This window comes from Drosophila biarmipes, chromosome X (assembly GCF_025231255.1).
Source record: "Drosophila biarmipes strain raj3 chromosome X, RU_DBia_V1.1, whole genome shotgun sequence".
NCBI lineage: Eukaryota > Metazoa > Arthropoda > Insecta > Diptera > Drosophilidae > Drosophila > Drosophila biarmipes.
This window is the reverse complement of record NC_066611.1, coordinates 23,288,807-23,306,832: the sequence shown is the minus strand read 5'-3', so window position 1 is coordinate 23,306,832 and position 18,026 is coordinate 23,288,807. Positions and strand designations below refer to the sequence as shown.

At 42.7% G+C, this 18,026-nt stretch overlaps 1 protein-coding gene across 2 annotated transcripts in view; it reads left to right on the top strand.

Moving 5' to 3' along the window:
- Nucleotides 1-17,611, top strand: part of LOC108023632 (uncharacterized) — a 51,170-nt gene extending 33,559 nt beyond the window's left edge. For both annotated transcript variants that reach the window (XM_017093246.3, XM_017093245.3), the window contains exons 2-4: nt 9,915-10,391; nt 12,202-13,227; nt 15,348-17,611. In XM_017093246.3, the coding sequence (XP_016948735.1) occupies nt 9,919-10,391; nt 12,202-12,385 (657 nt within the window). In that variant the 5' untranslated portion in view covers nt 9,915-9,918 and the 3' untranslated portion in view covers nt 12,386-13,227; nt 15,348-17,611. The remainder of the gene's footprint in view (nt 1-9,914; nt 10,392-12,201; nt 13,228-15,347) is intronic.
- The last annotated feature ends 415 nt before the right edge of the window (nt 17,612-18,026 follow it).

The following is an 18,026-nucleotide window of genomic DNA, read 5'->3' as shown; positions in this document are numbered from 1 at the left end:
CGCTCTTCCTTTCGGTGCGTTTTCCTTCCGCCCCCCTGATTTTTCACGGCCTCCCCCTTCCCCTTCCCCTTCCCCTCCCCGCGGTATTTTATCATTTTCTTTTTTTTATTGTTGTCTTAGACAAAGTTTGCCAATTGTTTTGCCACTCGATTTGCATATGAAAATTGACACAACAAAAATGTCCACCACAAAAGTTTTGACTGTTGTTTATTTCGATTTGAATTCGATTCCATTTTTGATCCGCCTGGCCAAGTGGCGAAATTAATCAGCGAGCATTATACATTTTCGGTGAATTTTCCTCTTAGCATATTGTTCATTTTCCAAGCAATTAGCATTAGAGCGTCGTGAAACTTTCTCCTGACTTCTCGCCCATGGCCACGGGAATTTTCTCCTGTATTTTGCGGGCATGTGTGCGGGTATCGCTTTCTCCTCCCCCAAAAGCCGCTCCACTGCCCATAATGTGCTTATCTAATTTATGGCTTCATAAAGCGGCAATTATCGAATTTCGGTATGAAGGTGCTTGTAGGGTTTTCACTGAAAAGTGCGAGTATAGGTATAGGTAGGGAGGAACTTTAATGGGCGACTAGCTATTTATGTGTTGACTGCAAAGTATTATAACATTTTGGTTTCCTTTATTAATTTACAAATTACAATTATTTTATTAACCTATTTGTAACGAGCCCAGGGGATGTAATGCAGACGGATAAAAGTATTATTAAAGATTACTTAAAAAAAAAAGTAATTTAATAATTACTAAAAATCAAAAAACCTTTTTTATGCGCGTTTTATGCATTTCTAAAATCTTAATTTTTAAAAGTTTGCTGAACTAAAAATTTTGAAATCGTTTAAATATATCAAATGCTCCCATCATTCCCTCTAGTTTGAAATTTTCTTTGTGATACGCACCGAAATCTGTAAGCAAAGTATAAGGATCTCTCTGCCTTTCTCCTTTCTTTTTTCCCTTTCTCCCCTTTGTGGCTTTAAGACAAATGACAAAAAATTGTCCTGGTTAATACAAACACATTGAAGCACACAAACACTCACATCACAACCTGTGATACTCTTTTTAAGGGTGTAACGATTCTGGCAAGCGAGTTGAGAAAAAGTTAATCTATTTAAATACAAAAAATATGTGAGCTTCCAAAAATTCTAATTTTTTATAATAAAAAATATTGTTAAATATTTTCTAGATTGACATTTCTACATATATTTAAAGCTACTCACTAGTACCTGAACAAAATTCTGTGTAATTTTGCTTAAGTATGAAGGCTTTTATTAATTAAGCTAAAGTATCTAAAGCTTCGGCGTTTTTACAGCGTAGCTGCTTCTTTAAGGACAACAAAAACAGCCAAGAGAAGGCGATGTCCTCGTTCCTTGTCCTCAAAAAGAAAAAGTTGGGTGCTCGCAATATTTATTAAGCTTTTATTCAAGCCATCAGGCATTAGGGATAACGATGTGTCGTTGCAGTGGCGGCAGCAACAGCTTCTGGAGAATCTTAGCCCCATCCCCCGCCCCCTTTCTCCACACCCCTGGCAGGGCGGAAGCCCCGAAAGGCTTAGGCAGGGGCGGCGAACAAGGGGGCGAAAGGCTTTAAGGGCGGCCCGCCTCTCTCGTGAAAATGTAGTCGACTTATGTGGGTCCCGAGACCAATTGGCCATTAAGTATACGCCGTGTTCGCCCTGGCTGCTTTCCTCTGAAATGCCTCGAATGAAATTGTCTCGAAACCGGCCTCACAGCTGCTTCCCGGGCTTCCTAGGATAACACTGTATATTTAAATGTTATGTCGGTGCTTAAGTCGAAGTCCTGTTTCCGGAATTGCGAGTGCAGGGATTTATTTGGTTCCTCGTGGAAGAATTTAAGCCTTTTGAACTTTTTTAGAGATACTACAATAATTAGTCGGCCCCGGAAAAAGCTGGACATATTTATGCGAGCTTAAGACTATCTCCACAGAGAAGCATTTAGTTTGCAGGCAGACACTTCCATTTTTACACATAGGATGTGTTTTCGCCACCGAAAACTAAAAATCCATTAAAATGCACTAGAGAGCGCCACAGGATGCAGGCGGAAACTCTCCAAAAGGACGGTGGGAAGTGGGTGGAAATCACAGAATTCAATTTGAGCAATTTCCTTTTCTCAAAAGGTGCTCTTCGGGTGTTGGCCAAAATTAAAATGTGCTAAGCAGGCCAGAAAAAAGAGGAGAAACGATGGAAATGGAATTGGAAGGCTCTCGAAAGTCACTCAGATTAAAAGGAGACCCGAGCAAACACTTTTCCACCTCCAAAGCCGCCTTTTCTTCTCTTCTCGCCGCTCCATGGCACACTTTCAATTGAGTTTTTCAATTCAAATTGAAATTAATATCCACTTTGAGCATATCAATGTACCAGGCTTTATATACACCCACATTCTGGACCGGGCTTAGGCTCCCGCGGGTTACACATCGCCCAAAAATATACAGCAAAAAATGAAAGAGAAAAATCGATAACGTAGGGAAAACCCGGAGCAGAATTTGTTTTGATGAGCTGGAATTAATGGAAAATTCAAGTAAGGCACAACTTTATCGATTTGTGGCCCAGGGAAGAAGAACGCAGCATTGAGTGAATTAAGATAAACAAAATAGGATTTATATGGGGCCATAAAGAAGACGCCAGACATTTACGACAACCATTTGATTTACTCAAATGAGGACAATGTCATAGCCAAATTGTAAATTGACAATGGGCCATAAAAAGGGAAAGCCCCCAAGCCCAGTGAAATGAAATGAAATGGAAAGTGGGATGGCAGCGGCGGTGGAAAACGAGAGGCATAAGGTAACGCATAAGGTAAAGGGATCCTGCTTATCTAATAAGTGTAATCATCATCAAATGATAATTTACTACTAGATGAAAGCGGGAATTTTCAATTCAATCTGCATTGTTCACTTTCACTCTAGCATTATTTTTCGACTGGCGTTCTCCCAAGGATTCTCGGCTGAAATCTCCAAATCATCTACAGAAAAACCCAATTAAATTTCCATTTGCCAGCAGAGTAATTGAAATTGATGTGAAATAGTTTCGGGGGCGGGGCTGGGGAAATCAAACAAAGAAATTCTGGATGGCGCCTCTGCAGTTTTCCAATTTCGGCATAATAATTGAGGGCGGCCAGGCCAGAACTGCAGGCGTTGGGAAACGAGCGCGAGATAAACGAAAAACTTTCGGCTCTCAAAAACTTGTTTTGTTATCCTCAACGTCTCCTGTCAAACCCGCTGTAAAGCCTCGAGAGTCCTGGGCTCAGAACTCATTACGGCGGAGGTCCTGCGGAGGCAGAAACTTTCTCGACTAATCCGTGATTAAATACTCAGTCCCGGCGACTTCGTCATTCGTTTGGGTGCCGTGCGGCTCGAGTTCAATCATGCCGCCATAAGCTGGCCCTCCGCCTCCTTCCGCTCCCACCGGAAGTGTCCGGGAACCCATTTTGACCCTTTTAAAGTCCTGCACTTCCGGTCGGGGCTGGTGAGTCCTTTGGGTGCTGCGGAGGGCTCCCTGGCTGATGGGTGTCACATGGAGGTCGGCCCTTCTGAGTGATTCAATTTCCAAGTATTATTCAATATCTTACAGAGCTAGTGACTTTATTAAAAGTAAATTACATTTTATATTTACATTTACTAATTTTTTTCTAAAACTAATAGAGATATGAGCAACAAAATACCCTTTATTTCAGACAAAACATTTTAAATTTGGTACTTTGTTTTCTTTAAAATGATTTAAAATATTTTGATTAAATGCAGCAGTTATGCAAATAAATTTTTAAAATTTTAATAGGCTATCATTGATTTATTAAACTTAACAAATTAAAATAAGAAAGTTTATCTACATGGTGCTTCCAAAGTAATTTGCTGCAGTAGGTATTTTGACGTGAAAGAAATTCTTCAAATTTTAAAGTGTTATGAAAATACATTCTTAAATTTATTTAGGTATTTCAACATTTTAATGAAGAGTATTAATTTGTCGTCAGCGAGTTCTAACTTCCTTCGCCATCTTGTTTTTATACTTTCTACTCCAGTTCACATTCGAAAAACATTTGACATTTTGTCGCCCGTTGACTTTGCTGCCTGCAATTGAAATCAATAAATTTGCTCCTCATTCGCAGCCGGGGAAAAGCTTGAGCCGGGGGCAAGTATGAGGAAAATACTTTAGCCGTTGGCTGGAAATTTTCATTCCGCATTTATGATTTCCACACTCTTCGGGAGTCGTTTGCACCGCCATCACGTGCCGACAATCACGCAAAATCATTGCGCCGTCATTTATTAGCAGGACAAAGGGCGGAAAATGGGAAAACGTCTTATGGAGTTGCCACTTCCGCTTTTCCTTCTCCCTGACGCAGTTCCAATGTCACTGCCGTGGAATGTTCCCCACGCCCCCGTGTTGCCGTCAGCAAATTGTTTTGGGTCTGCGTTAGATGAAGATATGAAATTTGAAGAGCTCAATTTATCATTTCCAGAGAGGAGAGGCACTGCGAAAAAGGATCCTTTCAAAGAAAAAAATATAAATAAAATATAAAATATAAGTAAGTAAACAAGGCAGTCCACAGTCTTAGCGTTAAAGTAAAAAATGCATCAAATGTGGATAAATATATTTGAAATACTTTTCTTAGGAACCAGATTTTCTGAGAATTTCCCTTCCCTTCCAGGGAAATTCTGGCGCAACAAGTCCATCATTCTGGAGTGAAAATAAATTATTGGCACCTGTTACGGGTTTGGTGACCCCTGAACTATTGACCCTTGAGCTCAAGCCTTGTCATTCAATTTGGATTTACGGCCAGCGGCAGTAAAGCATACCCCTGTTTATATTGCCAGTGCCAAACATTTTTCTCGTTGACATTCCTGGCCACTTATTTGCTTTCGGTGGCCAAAGACTCTCGGCCATCTGTCTTAATCAATGAAACAACGGCCATTCATCGTGGTGATTTGCGGGAAACATGCCGAATATACTCGTATTTATAAGCAGCACTTTCCGTCTAACCACATATTTATACAAAATGTTACCGATTGACAACAATTATTACATGTCGTCAGTCAGAACCAGCGACTCGGAATAATTGGGCAATGGAATATTTATTATTTATTTGGAGAGCACACAAGCACTCGAATTTTAAATATCAAACAATATTTAGACAACCTGTTGGCTTGTTCTTGTGAGTGAATTAATTTTGCATATTCATTTTTTGTTTTCCATTCAGGAAGATTGCAAAAGGCAGAAGTTTATTATCACAATAAATGCAATCTATTAAAAACTTTTTGCTGGTGGCCTAATTACTTATTTTATTTTCAAGCTTTCGTCTCGTATTTATTTTAATAATTAATTGCCTACACATTGTGGCCCCATTTTCAAGCTGACTGCTCACATTTCAGAACAAATGTAATCTAGCTACAGTCCGACCATTCAAATGGGTTTTAAACCCTGCAGTTCGTAAATATTTGTCACAGTAATTATTTTTTGTATTCGTTTGGTCCATTGGAAATCCGCTTAAATGTAATAAAAACAAATTTAAATTGAAATACGCTTTTCGCAGGCCGACTTAAATGGGCGGCCGAGTAAACATAGACAAACTTGGGGGTTGGTACACTGAAAAAGGGGAATACCTCTTCAGACTTCATCCAGAAAGTAATTTGGACTTAAGGAAAGAAAAAAACAGGATTCAGTTTTATCATCTTCAAGTTAATGAACTAATTCATTATATAATTAAATATAATATTTTACATTTTTAGTTAAAAAACAGTCCTTAAACATAATGAAATACGTAGGAATAAGATATCTTCTATATCTTTCTTCGTAAAGTGTACTTCTCGCTTTAACTAATTTAGGAACTTGTTTTCTTAAATAAGTTGAAAAATACGCTTAAAAAGGTTAAATATGCATAGTTTGGTTATTTTTCCGGAGTGTACCAAGTTGGAGGTCGAGCCCATCGCCTGGGGATTGGGTCCTGATTTGGGTGCTTGTGCTTGATTGACCGTATCGCCTATCTGTGAGTCCTGGGTCCGCGGGGTGTCGCGTTCAAGGGTCACGCTTTGAATAATGTTCTCTTCAGTTTGGCTCGGCTTGGCTCGTTTTGGCCAGGCTCTGTTCTAATTAAACCATTTTGAAGTTGATTGCGTTTTGCGTGCGAGGCTGCTGGCCGCTTCCTGCCGATGAATCACATTTAAATGTTTGAGTGCTACTCAAATTGACTGCCCACTTTTCCCCCAACACCGAAAAGTGAATGAGAAATACAAAAATCAAACCAATCGAACACACGCCGCGCAAAATTGTCGATGGCCCCGCGGGAAACTCGCATTGGAATCAGCCTCTGTTTTCGGAATTCTTAATTTTTTGTTTTTTTCGGGACCCCTCCCTGTGGTGTATTGTTCGCAATTTTAACATTATTTAAATGCATAATGTTTCCGTTAAATAAATTCTTCCCCGGTGGCCCTGTGGTAGAGAAATGGTTAAAGTGGAACAGTTTGTATTAAAGAAATGTTCTTGGTCTAGGTATGTACTAAAAACTACAATGAATGTATAGGTATATACTGAAAGCCAGAACAGATGAATAGGTATATACCAAATGGTATATACTGAAAGCTGTAGCGTGTGGTTCAGTATATACCAAAAACTATGTTATATATTTACATCATACGAATTACTTCATAGGATACCATTTCTTAAATGCGTTCATATCATGATCTGTGCTTTATACTTATTTCCAATGAAGCCCTTCGAATTTCGCATCCCTAATTAGTGGTTTTCCAGGGTAGTAATAAAACGCCGACCCTTAACTGGGCTAATCGCATTAAAGTTCCCGAACAGCGAGCATCCCCCGAAAACCGATTCCCCGACCTTGCTGCCTCGAATCAATTCGAGGGGACCGAAGGGGGTGTGCATTATAATTGAGCCACTCGATTGCCTTGCCTTCCGTCCCATTGTAGTTCCTGTAGTCAGCGGAACTTCTCTCGATTTCCCGGACCCGCTTTTCCCCGACTTTTCCCTGCCTCATCAGTCCCTCGTGGGTCTATCTGTCAGCTCACACGATGAGTACTTAGCAGGGAAAAAAGCGATTTGAATTTTTGGCACAGCCTCAGCCTATAGCCGTCTCTCTCTCTTGCCCGCGAAAAAGAGACGGCTGCTTGGCGTTGGAGAGAGAGGGCTGAGAAAGAGACGCCTGCCAATTTTCATTTTCATCACGAGCGCGCCAAAAGGGAAATTTAAATGAGGTAATCTCTTCCCTTCCCCGGAGTGTGTTAGCTGGAAATTCCTTTTGTTGTTGGCCCGGCTTAAAGGCGTACGTGTGTGTGTTGGCTCTTTTGCTAATTACATGCTGCTCGTGGGGAGGAGGGGGCAGGGTCAAAGGTTATGCCCGCATTCGATCCGCATTCGAATCAAATCGTTGCCGCTCGCTATTAATAGACGCTCATTATTGGCATTCTGGCATTGGCAGTGGCATTGGCAGTGGCATTGGCATTGGCCAAAGTCACGCCCACACGCCTCAGGGTGTTTTCTATTTTTCTGTCAGCTTTTTGGCGCCACAGCAGTCGGCTGAATTCCATTAGGGAAGATGCCAAGGCCGAAAGACTCGCACATGGAACACATTTGAAAATATCATGTAGGAGCATTTTTAAGAGTTAAGCGGAAAATAAAAAACACTGGTCAATTGATTGAGTGTACCTAATGTTAGTTTATAGCCAAATTATTTGTAAAATGTACAAAATGTAGCCCTTTCTTACCCCTTCCTTGTTCCGAGGTTATTTCCATTTCCATTTCCCAAATAGCGAACACATTTGTCTTTCAAGCCTGATGAATTAGCAACTGTGACTACCGTGAATCCAGGGAAAGCAGAGCCAGAGTCGGGCCATTTTTTAGCTTTCAGACTCCGGCTCGTCAGGTCTCATCTCTGCTCCTGGAGTCCTCGAATCGAGCCGCCTCCTTGGTGCCCCCACACGAAACCTATTCCCCTTTGTGATCCTGGTGGCCCTAGTGCCTAATCACAATTTCATTTAGATCTTCGCCGCATTTCGCATCGGCTTTCGGCCGAAGCGGCGTATGCGCAATGTCCCCCCGCCGAGAGGTATTTTCATTTAATTTACTTTATTCTTTTTCGCCGCCCATTGTTCGCGACCTAGAAAGGGTTTATTTATACTTAATGATTTTCCGGCTTTCCCTACTCACAGCCTCCAATTCGAGTCCCATTCAATTAATTGACACATTTTTTGCGAAGCCCGCCCTGTTTCGCTTTCGTTCTGGGAATTCCCCGCCCCGGCCACGCCCCCCTGGGCAAATCCTCGCTTTGTCCCACCGCCCACGCAATTTCCGGTGCGCCTCGCAACACTGCAACGTAATTATAATGCACAAGGGCTAATTAAAGGGCGAGTAGGTGTGGGCGTGAAGGGGCACAATGTATTGGGCTTCGGATAGGGGCTGTGGGGAACGGTTTGTGCCACAAAATTGCACGTTTTTACGAGGGGCTTTCTTAAGGTGAAACCACTTTCTCTGGTTTCGATAAATAATGAATTATAAAGTACCTACTTTCTCACTAAATACTTGGACTTATTATAATATACCTCTTATAACATTGGTCTAAAATTAATTTTTCCGGTTTCCAACGCCAATCTATTGGGAATTTAGTGACATGCTCAACAAGGTATCACATTTTTCCTTATTTCGTTCTTTTTTTTTTTTGCAAAATGATTTCCAAAAAAAATGTTGTTGCATCAAAAAGTAAGTAGGAGAAATTTGGTCAAAACGAATTTAAGGTTTTAAGGTTTTTTAGTCATAACTTGGCTTGCAATCTAGGCTAACGATACCCATCGTTGTCCGATAAATTTATTTTTCGACCATTGTTTTCATTTTTAAAGTTGCATCTTCATTTTTCTTGCGGAAATGGATCAAAAATTAAAGTTTCCAGGTTTGAATGCCAAACGAAGCGAAATTATAGTTACGAGCTCAATGAGGCAAGGCTATCCTTACTCCGCCAAATGGTTGCCAAAAAACCAAGCTTTTTGGGCAACAAAGGCAGTACGATTTCAGACCAAAGTACCGCCTTTCTCTAGCTTATTCCCAATCTTTACTTGGTCAAATTTCACTTCAAAGTCATTTAGATTGCCTTCCTGTTAAATGCCTCGGACAACCACTAATCCTCAACCCTTCTCTGGCCATAAAGCTAGTGTTGGCACTGCTTTTAATCGATATAACAACGGGCAGCTTTATGAATTTAAACAGTTGTAAGCGCTCGATTTATTCGATTCAAAACGAAAACCGCAGGGATTATGTTGGCCAGGACCGACACAAGTGGATTTAACCTGATTATCCGCGTGCCGTGGCTGTCGTTTCGGGGCGAGTGTTTTCCATATGCAAAGCCACAATTCATAACTACTGGCCCGCCGTCGCGGGCCTTTCAGTAATCCCCCGAGCCTCATGGAGCGACAAATTGATTCGGTGTTTGCCTGGCACTTCCCGGGGTTTTTATTATTTGCCCATCTTCCGATCCGCTCGGCAAGCCGACAGTCAAGGCAAACAGGAGCTGGGCCGCAGAAATCAAGCTCGGCTGCGGCGAAACTTTGCAGTTGATTTAAATTTTTGCTAACCGAATTTGATTGCTGAACACTGGCCGCCTGTGCACAGTGACCGCAAAGTGTCAACAGCACTTCGCCGCCTTCAAGCTGCTCTCAAACAAACCCGAATGGAATGCGGGGCAAACACTTTAAAATACACGGAAATATTCTATAATCCCCGCAAACAAAGTGGGACTGTGGGAAGAGCGGCAAAAATAGTGTGGAATGTATTCCATAACCGCAAAAAAGGCTTAAGTTTGAGTTTAAAAATATTTATTCACCGATTGGCATTTAATGTGCCTCTTTTCAACAAGGGAATTCAATTAATTATAATATATTTGGCACCCTACCATTGCAGAACCATGCGTCGCTCCTCGTTCACGCCCGTCTTCAACCTGAGCACCCAGGAGCCGCTGATCGTGGTGGAGGAGTCGCACACCGCCGAGGACGGCGACGAGCTCGAGGGGGCGGCCGGGGGCTGCGACCCCACCGCCGCCGGCACCCGGCGCTCCAATAGCGACGACTCCGAGCCGGACTCGCCGGTGAACCCCTACCTGCTCTGCCCCTTCCCCGACATGCAGCAGCGGCGCAAGCACTCGCTGCCCTCGCTCCAGATCACCGAGGGCATCACCGCCAGCCAGGTGCGCCGCCTGTCCGAGGTGGGCGGCGAGACCGGCGGGCTGAGTCCCAAGGAGGTCGAGTTCCTGGCCACGCTCTCGCAGAAGGCCAATCCCTCGGCCGGCGGACGCCGCCACTCGGTGGTGACCATCTCGGCGGTGCCGCCCACGCTCTTCGGCCGCAACCGCCGCGAGTCCATTTCCGGAGTATCCTTCAGGTGAGAACCACTTGCCCCGAGTCACCGTTCCCATTTCCCATTCTCCATTTGCCATTTGCCATTAGGCGGCGGAAGTGGGAAGGTTCCGCGCAGGAGGACACACGACCGCAGGACCTCTGTTAATCACTACACTGAAACAAGAGTGATAGCGAGTTATAGGACTTTCGAAACAGTTTTGAATATCAAAAAGGGGACCCCAGAGATTAAAATTTTCTTATTTTGATTAAGAGCCTTAGCCTAACCATCCCTGTTTCAAATTCAAAATCGTTTTGTTTGTACCCACAAAAAGTTTGTACTTACTTAATATTTTTTATTATTTGTATAGTGTAATGAGGTCACCCATTACATAAAATATGTCTTTCTTGTCCTATATTTTGTTCTTCATATCTACTGAAGTAAAATTGAAGGGGTCCTGGATTAAATTGTTTTTTAGGAATCTCCAGGGTTTTATAAATATTTTTTCTCTGTGCACACGTCCCTGCCTGGGTAGCTCCCGCCCTTCTCCCGTCTGCGACTCTATGTACCGGGCCTAATTGAATTGCCCCGCCGGCTGTTTTCAAGCTTTTGTGCTGGCACAGCAACATTTTGATACCCTAATGGGCCGGGGCGGGGCGGCGACGGAAGTGGGCGTGGCCGGGCGGGAATGACCAGGGGCGCAATGAGATTGTCATAAACTGCGACCGGTCATTGCCAAATGATGAGGCCGAGTAATGAGTCCAGCAATCAATGGGAGATGCAATAAAATCTCAGGCTAGGGACACTTCCCGGGGCTGATTTGAAGACTATTTCATTTGGTATACTTATCATAAAACTAGAAGCTAGAAGCTGTGCTACCTAACGTAGAGGTGAATTAAATGAGAAATAGGTATTGCAGCACTGGGTTAAAAGGAATTTATAAGATACCCCTAGTTTTTTAACACCTTTTTAAGTCTATGACAAATTTGAAAAATATCTTTAAAATTAAATTTCATTTAATTCGGTCCGATATTCCAGCCAAGTGACATTCTGACCCTTTAAATTGCATTCCATCCTTGTTGGCCAGGCCAGCTCCATGGGCCAATTTCCCGTGTGGCAGCGCACTTTGCGAGCCCAAGTCGGCGGCCGGCGATGAGCGGCCTCGGGCGGGACAACAGGGCGTATAATTTATGCTAAAGTGATAACCGCAGACCCATCAACCACTTACTATCGCCGCACATGGACGTGGGGCTGGGCCGGCAGTGAGGTACCAATTGGAACAACTCTGGCTGAAATGTCGAATGGTTTCGCTGTTTTGTTGCTGTCTGGGCACCCAACGATGAGGTGAACAAAACTAAGGCCTCAGCCCTGTTTTTTGCGGTTTTTTAGTCGCAACTTCGTAAAAACGAGGCGCACAGTTGAAAGCAAATACACTCTAGGCTAGCGATCCCTATCATTTTTACAAATACTAATTTTTGACCTATTTCTAAAATATATAGTTTCCAGAAGGACTAACGATCTATTTTAGCATTTTCTAATTTTTCGTTACGTTTTTTTTTCAAAAATCGTCCAAATTCAATGCCAATCAATAGGGAATTAAGTTGCGAGCTCAGCAAGGTATGGCATTCCATGCTCCGACCTTACTTCGCCAAATGATAGCCAAAATACCTTGTTGTTTTGGGCATTTATTTTTTATTTGCTTATAACTTTTTAAGGAATGGTCGGATTCTAACAAAAATGTAATCTAAGCTGGGCGCTTTTTCATAATTTAAACAGGCTCAAATAAAATATACATTCTACAAATCCTGTTCGCCAAATGAAAAGTTCCCAAATCATATTTCAACACTTTTTGCAGTGGCAGTCGCCGGGGCAGCGTGATCGCCGGGCCGCCGCTGACCGACCACCGCGGCAGCGTGCACAACTTGCAGCTGGACATCATGGACGGCATCGTGCAGCAGCGGAAGACGCGCAGCGGCAGCGGCGTCTGGACCGCGCCCGTGCTGCAGGAGGCGGACAGCAATGTGCCCGTGCAGACATAAGCGGCGCAAGGACACGCAGGACCTGGGGGTGAGTGCAGGGGTGGAGGGGTGGACGAGCCGCGGACTGCTGGAATCTCTGGCATTTGCGGCTCGCGGCAGGATGATGGCTGGACGTACGGATGGATTGCGTGGACGTGGACACTGGGCAATGCAAACAGACGCCCGGATACGCCGCCACTCGAACTGCACTGGACCTTTATTAACATTCCGTGTGTTTGCCACCCAACCCCCACCCCCCTGCCGATTTTCCGCCGGGAAATTGCTTTTCGCGGCTGCCGCATGAAGCAAACAAACAAACCACAAAACCACACGAAAAAAGGAGGAGTTCACACGAAAATGGCAAGGAATGGTGGGCGGGGTGCAGAAACAGAAAACAGAAAACAGAAAACAGAAAAATAAGCAAAAATTACACAAAAAACAAAAAGAGAAAATAGAAAACTTCGAAAACGAAAACTGCAGTTGCAAACACAAAAGAGCGCGCTGGCGAGCAGAGTTTAAGATGAGGAGAAATGCGGGAACAGAAAAATAGAGTTGGTTAAGCGGAAAAACAGAGGGGAAAGCACCGGTACAGCGCAGCGCGACCATTTTGATTGCCAGCAATTTCGGCTAACACCTGCGCCATGTGCCACGCCCACACCCACCCCCACGCCCACAACCCCAGCGCCCACAATTACGACTTAAAAATTGCCACCCCGTGCAAGGATAATTGCAAACAACATTTAACAGGAGTGTTTGAGAAGAAGGACAATGGAAACCGGACGACAGCAAGACAGCGCAACTCGAAGCCCTTCCCCGAAAAATGAAATAATTCCCGAGCGGTCAAAAAGGAGCAATCAACCAAAGTGAGTGGCGCCCGTATCTTGCTTAATTTACCCTTCGTTGAATTTATTTTTTAGGTCGTTGAATTAGCCGTTTAGTGATTTACACTCGTCCTTGAGAGCACTTGCTGTTATGTTGTATTATCTAAACAAATCTTGTGTCTTTGCGCTATTTTTAAATCATTTAAATTATTATTTGATATATTTTGTTTACTTATTGGTATATATTTAATTTTAAGTCTTAAGGCTTAATGCAAATCAAACTGACTTTGCCTATTTTTCACAATTTCATTGGTATATTTATTTAATTTGAACTAGTTTGTGGCTCACAAAGAAACTTTAAATACCCAAAGAAAGACACCTTTACTTATTTGCAATTTTTGATTAATTTGTTTATGAATTCCCAGCCCTATTTCCGATGGAGAGCTGCTGGAAATGCAGCTTAAATCGCCTTCACCCCAGTTCGTAATTTATTTGGAACCCCTTTCTGAAGGGGTCCGTTAATTGCAGGTGCTTGAAGTGCCCGAGAGTGGGACCCCGGCTCTGCCGCATTTTCCAGTGCGTTTTCTGCAGTTCCTGCATTTTATTTTTGACATTTGTCAATGGGCCGTGTGCATTTTAAACACTCCCAGTGCCGGGCAGCTAAACACAAACATAAGAAGCACGCAGCACGAGCGTTCGGATGAAAGGCAGCCCGGCCCAAGGACGCGGGGGTGGCGCTGGCCGGGCGAAATGGGGGCCAAGGACGGGGCAAGGCCGCCACAGCAAGCAGCTTCCCCGCCCCGCGCCCCGCGCCCCACGCCCCTGCGGCCCACGTGGCGTGTGAGTAATATTCTGCTGCAGCAGCTGCATCAATGCCAGTGACAATGCCAATGCCAATGCCACGTCCAAGGAGATGGCCCGTGCTTTAATGGCTTGTCCACTGGCCACGCCCCCTCGCCGCTCGGTAAGGCCAATTTAATGCGGGCGGTGGGCGTGGCTCCTAATTGAAACGCGTGTTAGTTTGCATTCCATTTCCGCTTCCGCTTCCGCACCCAGAGAGCCCACTCGGCCGGCGCCCGGAAACTAATTATAGAAAATCAAAATGCAATTGGCAATGGCAACTGAACTGCGTTTGGCCGACGCCGATTACCTGCGGCCATTTGGCTGGCAAATGTGGGCAGCGGCTTGTCCTCGCTAAGCACCATAATCATGCAGGGCAAATTAATGGCCCGAAATTGCCAAGTGTCCTTTTGGGCGGAGCGAGCCCAGCTTCTGGCAGATTAATGTCTGCAGGAAGATGGCTTCCTAGACTTTGGGCCAGCAATCGGGGGCTTAATGCATAAATACGCCTGCAACATAACTGGGGTGAACTTAAGCTATTAATTCGAATTTTGCACTTTATATTTTGACTTAGAGTGCAGCAATTAGGGGGTTAATCCATAAATTATGCACCCAATGAATTGTATCTTTATACCCTTGCAGAGGGTATAATGATGTCAGTCAGAAGTTTGCAACGCAGTGAAGGAGACGATTCTTGTTCAGCGTCACAAGACGAGTCGATCTAGCCATGTCCGTCTGTCCGTCCGTCTGTCCGTCCGTCTGTCCGTCCGTTTCTACGCAAACTAGTCTCTCAGTTTTGAAGCTATCGGGCTGAAACTTTCCCAAAAGTCTTCTTTCTATTGCAGGTAGTATATAAGTCGGAACCAGCCGGATCGGACAACTATATCTTATAGCTCCTAACTATCGGGGAAAAAATTTTAAAAAAATTATATCCTTGGTGTTTTTTAACATACACCTTTCTAAGCTTGGACATCATATTCTTAAATTAGTTCTGAATTTCGAATTAAATTTTATCAAAATCGGACGACTATATAGCTGTCATAGGAACGATCGGATAATTAATGGGAAATAATGTGAAACAAATTATAGCTTTGGGGCTTTTTGACATATTGTCTTATAATATTGGGAATATACATTTTTATATTTTTAAGAATTTCGAATTCAATTTAATAAAATTATTGATTATTTTTTGTATTAATTAATTTGTATTTTGAATTTTTTTAAAGTTTTTTTAAAAGTGTTGCCAAGACTTGAAATCTCTCCTGGTTCTTGCCAAAAACAAATGAAAAGCTAAATAAAAACTCTCTCCGCTCTTCCCACAGGTTCCACCACCAATTTAAAGGCAAAATACAACTCTATGTAATCACTTTATAACAAAACATTAAATTAAATCAATATATTGTATATTCAGGAATTGATAAATTAGTGAATAACTAGCGCAAATCGAAGGAAACGGAAAGGCGACTTAACTATTTACCTAGGACCTAGTTACTCCTCATTTTTTGGATGTTGTGTAGATGTGTGAACCAACCACCGCATGGAAGAAGAAACCACCAATGAAGACACTAAGATACAAGCCCACAGACTATTTATCTACAGAGCAGAAGAATCCCACTCGATTAGGATGTGGAAACCCTCAGGTGCTTTCGATCTAGCTCGCCGTTCCATTTTTCACTTTCACTCCAACACTTGCCATTGCAATTTCTAAGCCCATTGACCCAACCAGCAAGTGCAATCGAAATCCAAGAGAGTTGACAAATGTACCATGTACCTAAAGTAGAACGAGGAACCCCACAGAGCTAAATGGAAAATGAAAATAAAATCCCTAGGCTAAGCGAAACGAGCAAACGATTTGTCGCCCAGCTGCAATGAAACAAAGTGGAAAATCAACTATTTTTGAACTGGGCTTGCTGCTTGCCCAGCCCAGCAGGTCAGCCAGCCCCTAGTTCGAGCAGCCAACCCCGAGATCCGAAATCCGAAGCCACAATTAAAGTAATATTACGTAGCGCTAAAACGCGAGAACTTGAGGATCTCATCAGTTCTATTTCGCTGTTTTGGGGCAACGCAGGGCCATCCAATGAAAGCAAGTATTTGGGGGCAGGTTTGGGGGATTCGAAATCACTGAAAATATTCCAGTAGATACATTTGTTGTTGTTAAATAACTCTATTATTTCACTAATTTAACACTGGAGTATTTATTTTGAGGAAACCTGACCAGAATAGTGTTTTGTTTTGCTGGCCAGCACCCAATTCAGGACCCCCTTTTCAGGGATTTTAAAACGTTATTCTAACACCACATCTTTGGTGATTTCGAAGCCCCCAGATTGACTTTGGAAACTTTCCCCGCCCGAGTAAAGTTACCCGAAACCAAGAACGGAAATTCGAATTGAAGAGGTCAGCAAGCTCTCGAGTCGACGCAGTTTTCCTTCATATAAGTCTCGGTGTTGTTATTGCTTATAGAGTACACACATAACATAGGCCAAAGCCTCGTCATCATAATAATATTCGGAATGTACATAACAAAATACTGGAATTACTCAGTCTTCGTGCTCGAGATTGCGCCTTCTTAGCACTCAAAACAGAAAACTTTCCAATATTACGGAGGAGGGAGGCGAACATTGAAAAACACCTTGCAAGAAAAGCCCTTCCCTTATTTTGGCCTGGAAAATGTCGCTGGACGACGAAGGAAAAATAAAAGGAGAAAAGGAGACGTGTGTAAAACAAAACTAGACAATTTTTTTATTATTAAACATAGTCAAGGATAATCAACACGAGGCATGCGAAGGTGGGCCGCAGTGGGCGAAATGATTATGAGCAACCGCGGATGTAAGAGATATATTTATAGAAGTGAACTATATGTATACATACGACAGATTGATTATATGATTATATAGTAACTTATTGTCACAACGCAAGAGCAATCAATGTTTAACTTTATTAAATGTTACAAAGAGTTTTAAATACTAAATATGCCTAAAGAAATACATACAGATATGCCTATGTATGCAGATTATATTCTATACATATAATTTGTAGGTGAAGCTAAGAATAAAATACTAGACGTACTCGTAGTTTGCCAAAAATTCGGAGGTGATTGGAGCGAATTGTGTCAGCCAATACAGCAGGTTTAGCCAACTTATTTGCCCAAGAGTTCTCAAGAGCCCCACGGAAGTGCATCTGTAAATCTATTGTATCCGCCAGATAAATAAGCTAGCATTAACTGCAACCCAGAAAATCCAGAAGACAAAGGCCTACACAGGCACTCCCCGGCTGGCACTCCTCGTCATTTTTTTATTAGCATTCATTTGGGAATCGTTAACTTGTGTCCTAGCAATAATGATTAAATACAAGCAAAATGTGTGTGTCGCTCTGTCTCTGTCTCTATTGTGTTTGAGATTACTCGCATCTTATAATGAATATTATTACTAAACTAAGGCGAGGCCATGGGGAGAAGTGAGCGGCAACAGCGGAGGAAGCGCAGAACGGAATCCACGGCGGAAATTAAAATTACTAATTAAAACGATTACTTACAGTAGACCTAAGAATACAAAGATTAAATAAAGAAAACGATTTCCTTAAAAATAAACTCAACATGCGATTTGAATTAACATTGGCCTAACATTTTCGAAAAGCTCTGCGGGTTAACAGCAGCTTTTAAGGGGAAATGCGAGCTTGCAGCGCGCTTCAAAGCTGCTTGGAAGCTCCTGGCGGGCTTTTTAAACAGCTTTGTCATGCTTCGAAGAGCTTTCCAAATGAGCTTGGAAACTTTTCAGATTTTTTTTATTATTAAGTTAAGGTTCTTAATGTTTTTATTTTAAGATTCTTATTTATTTATTATTATTATTTCGTTTATTGCTGATGCTGCAACTGATTTTGAAAGATATACGCAGATCTATTACTATTGAAGAAAATGCAAATGAATTATATTTATTATTCTGTTCTCAACTTTTTTGTTTTCCCATGTATTTTTTGGTATTAGCTTGAGGTTGATCATTTTCTCA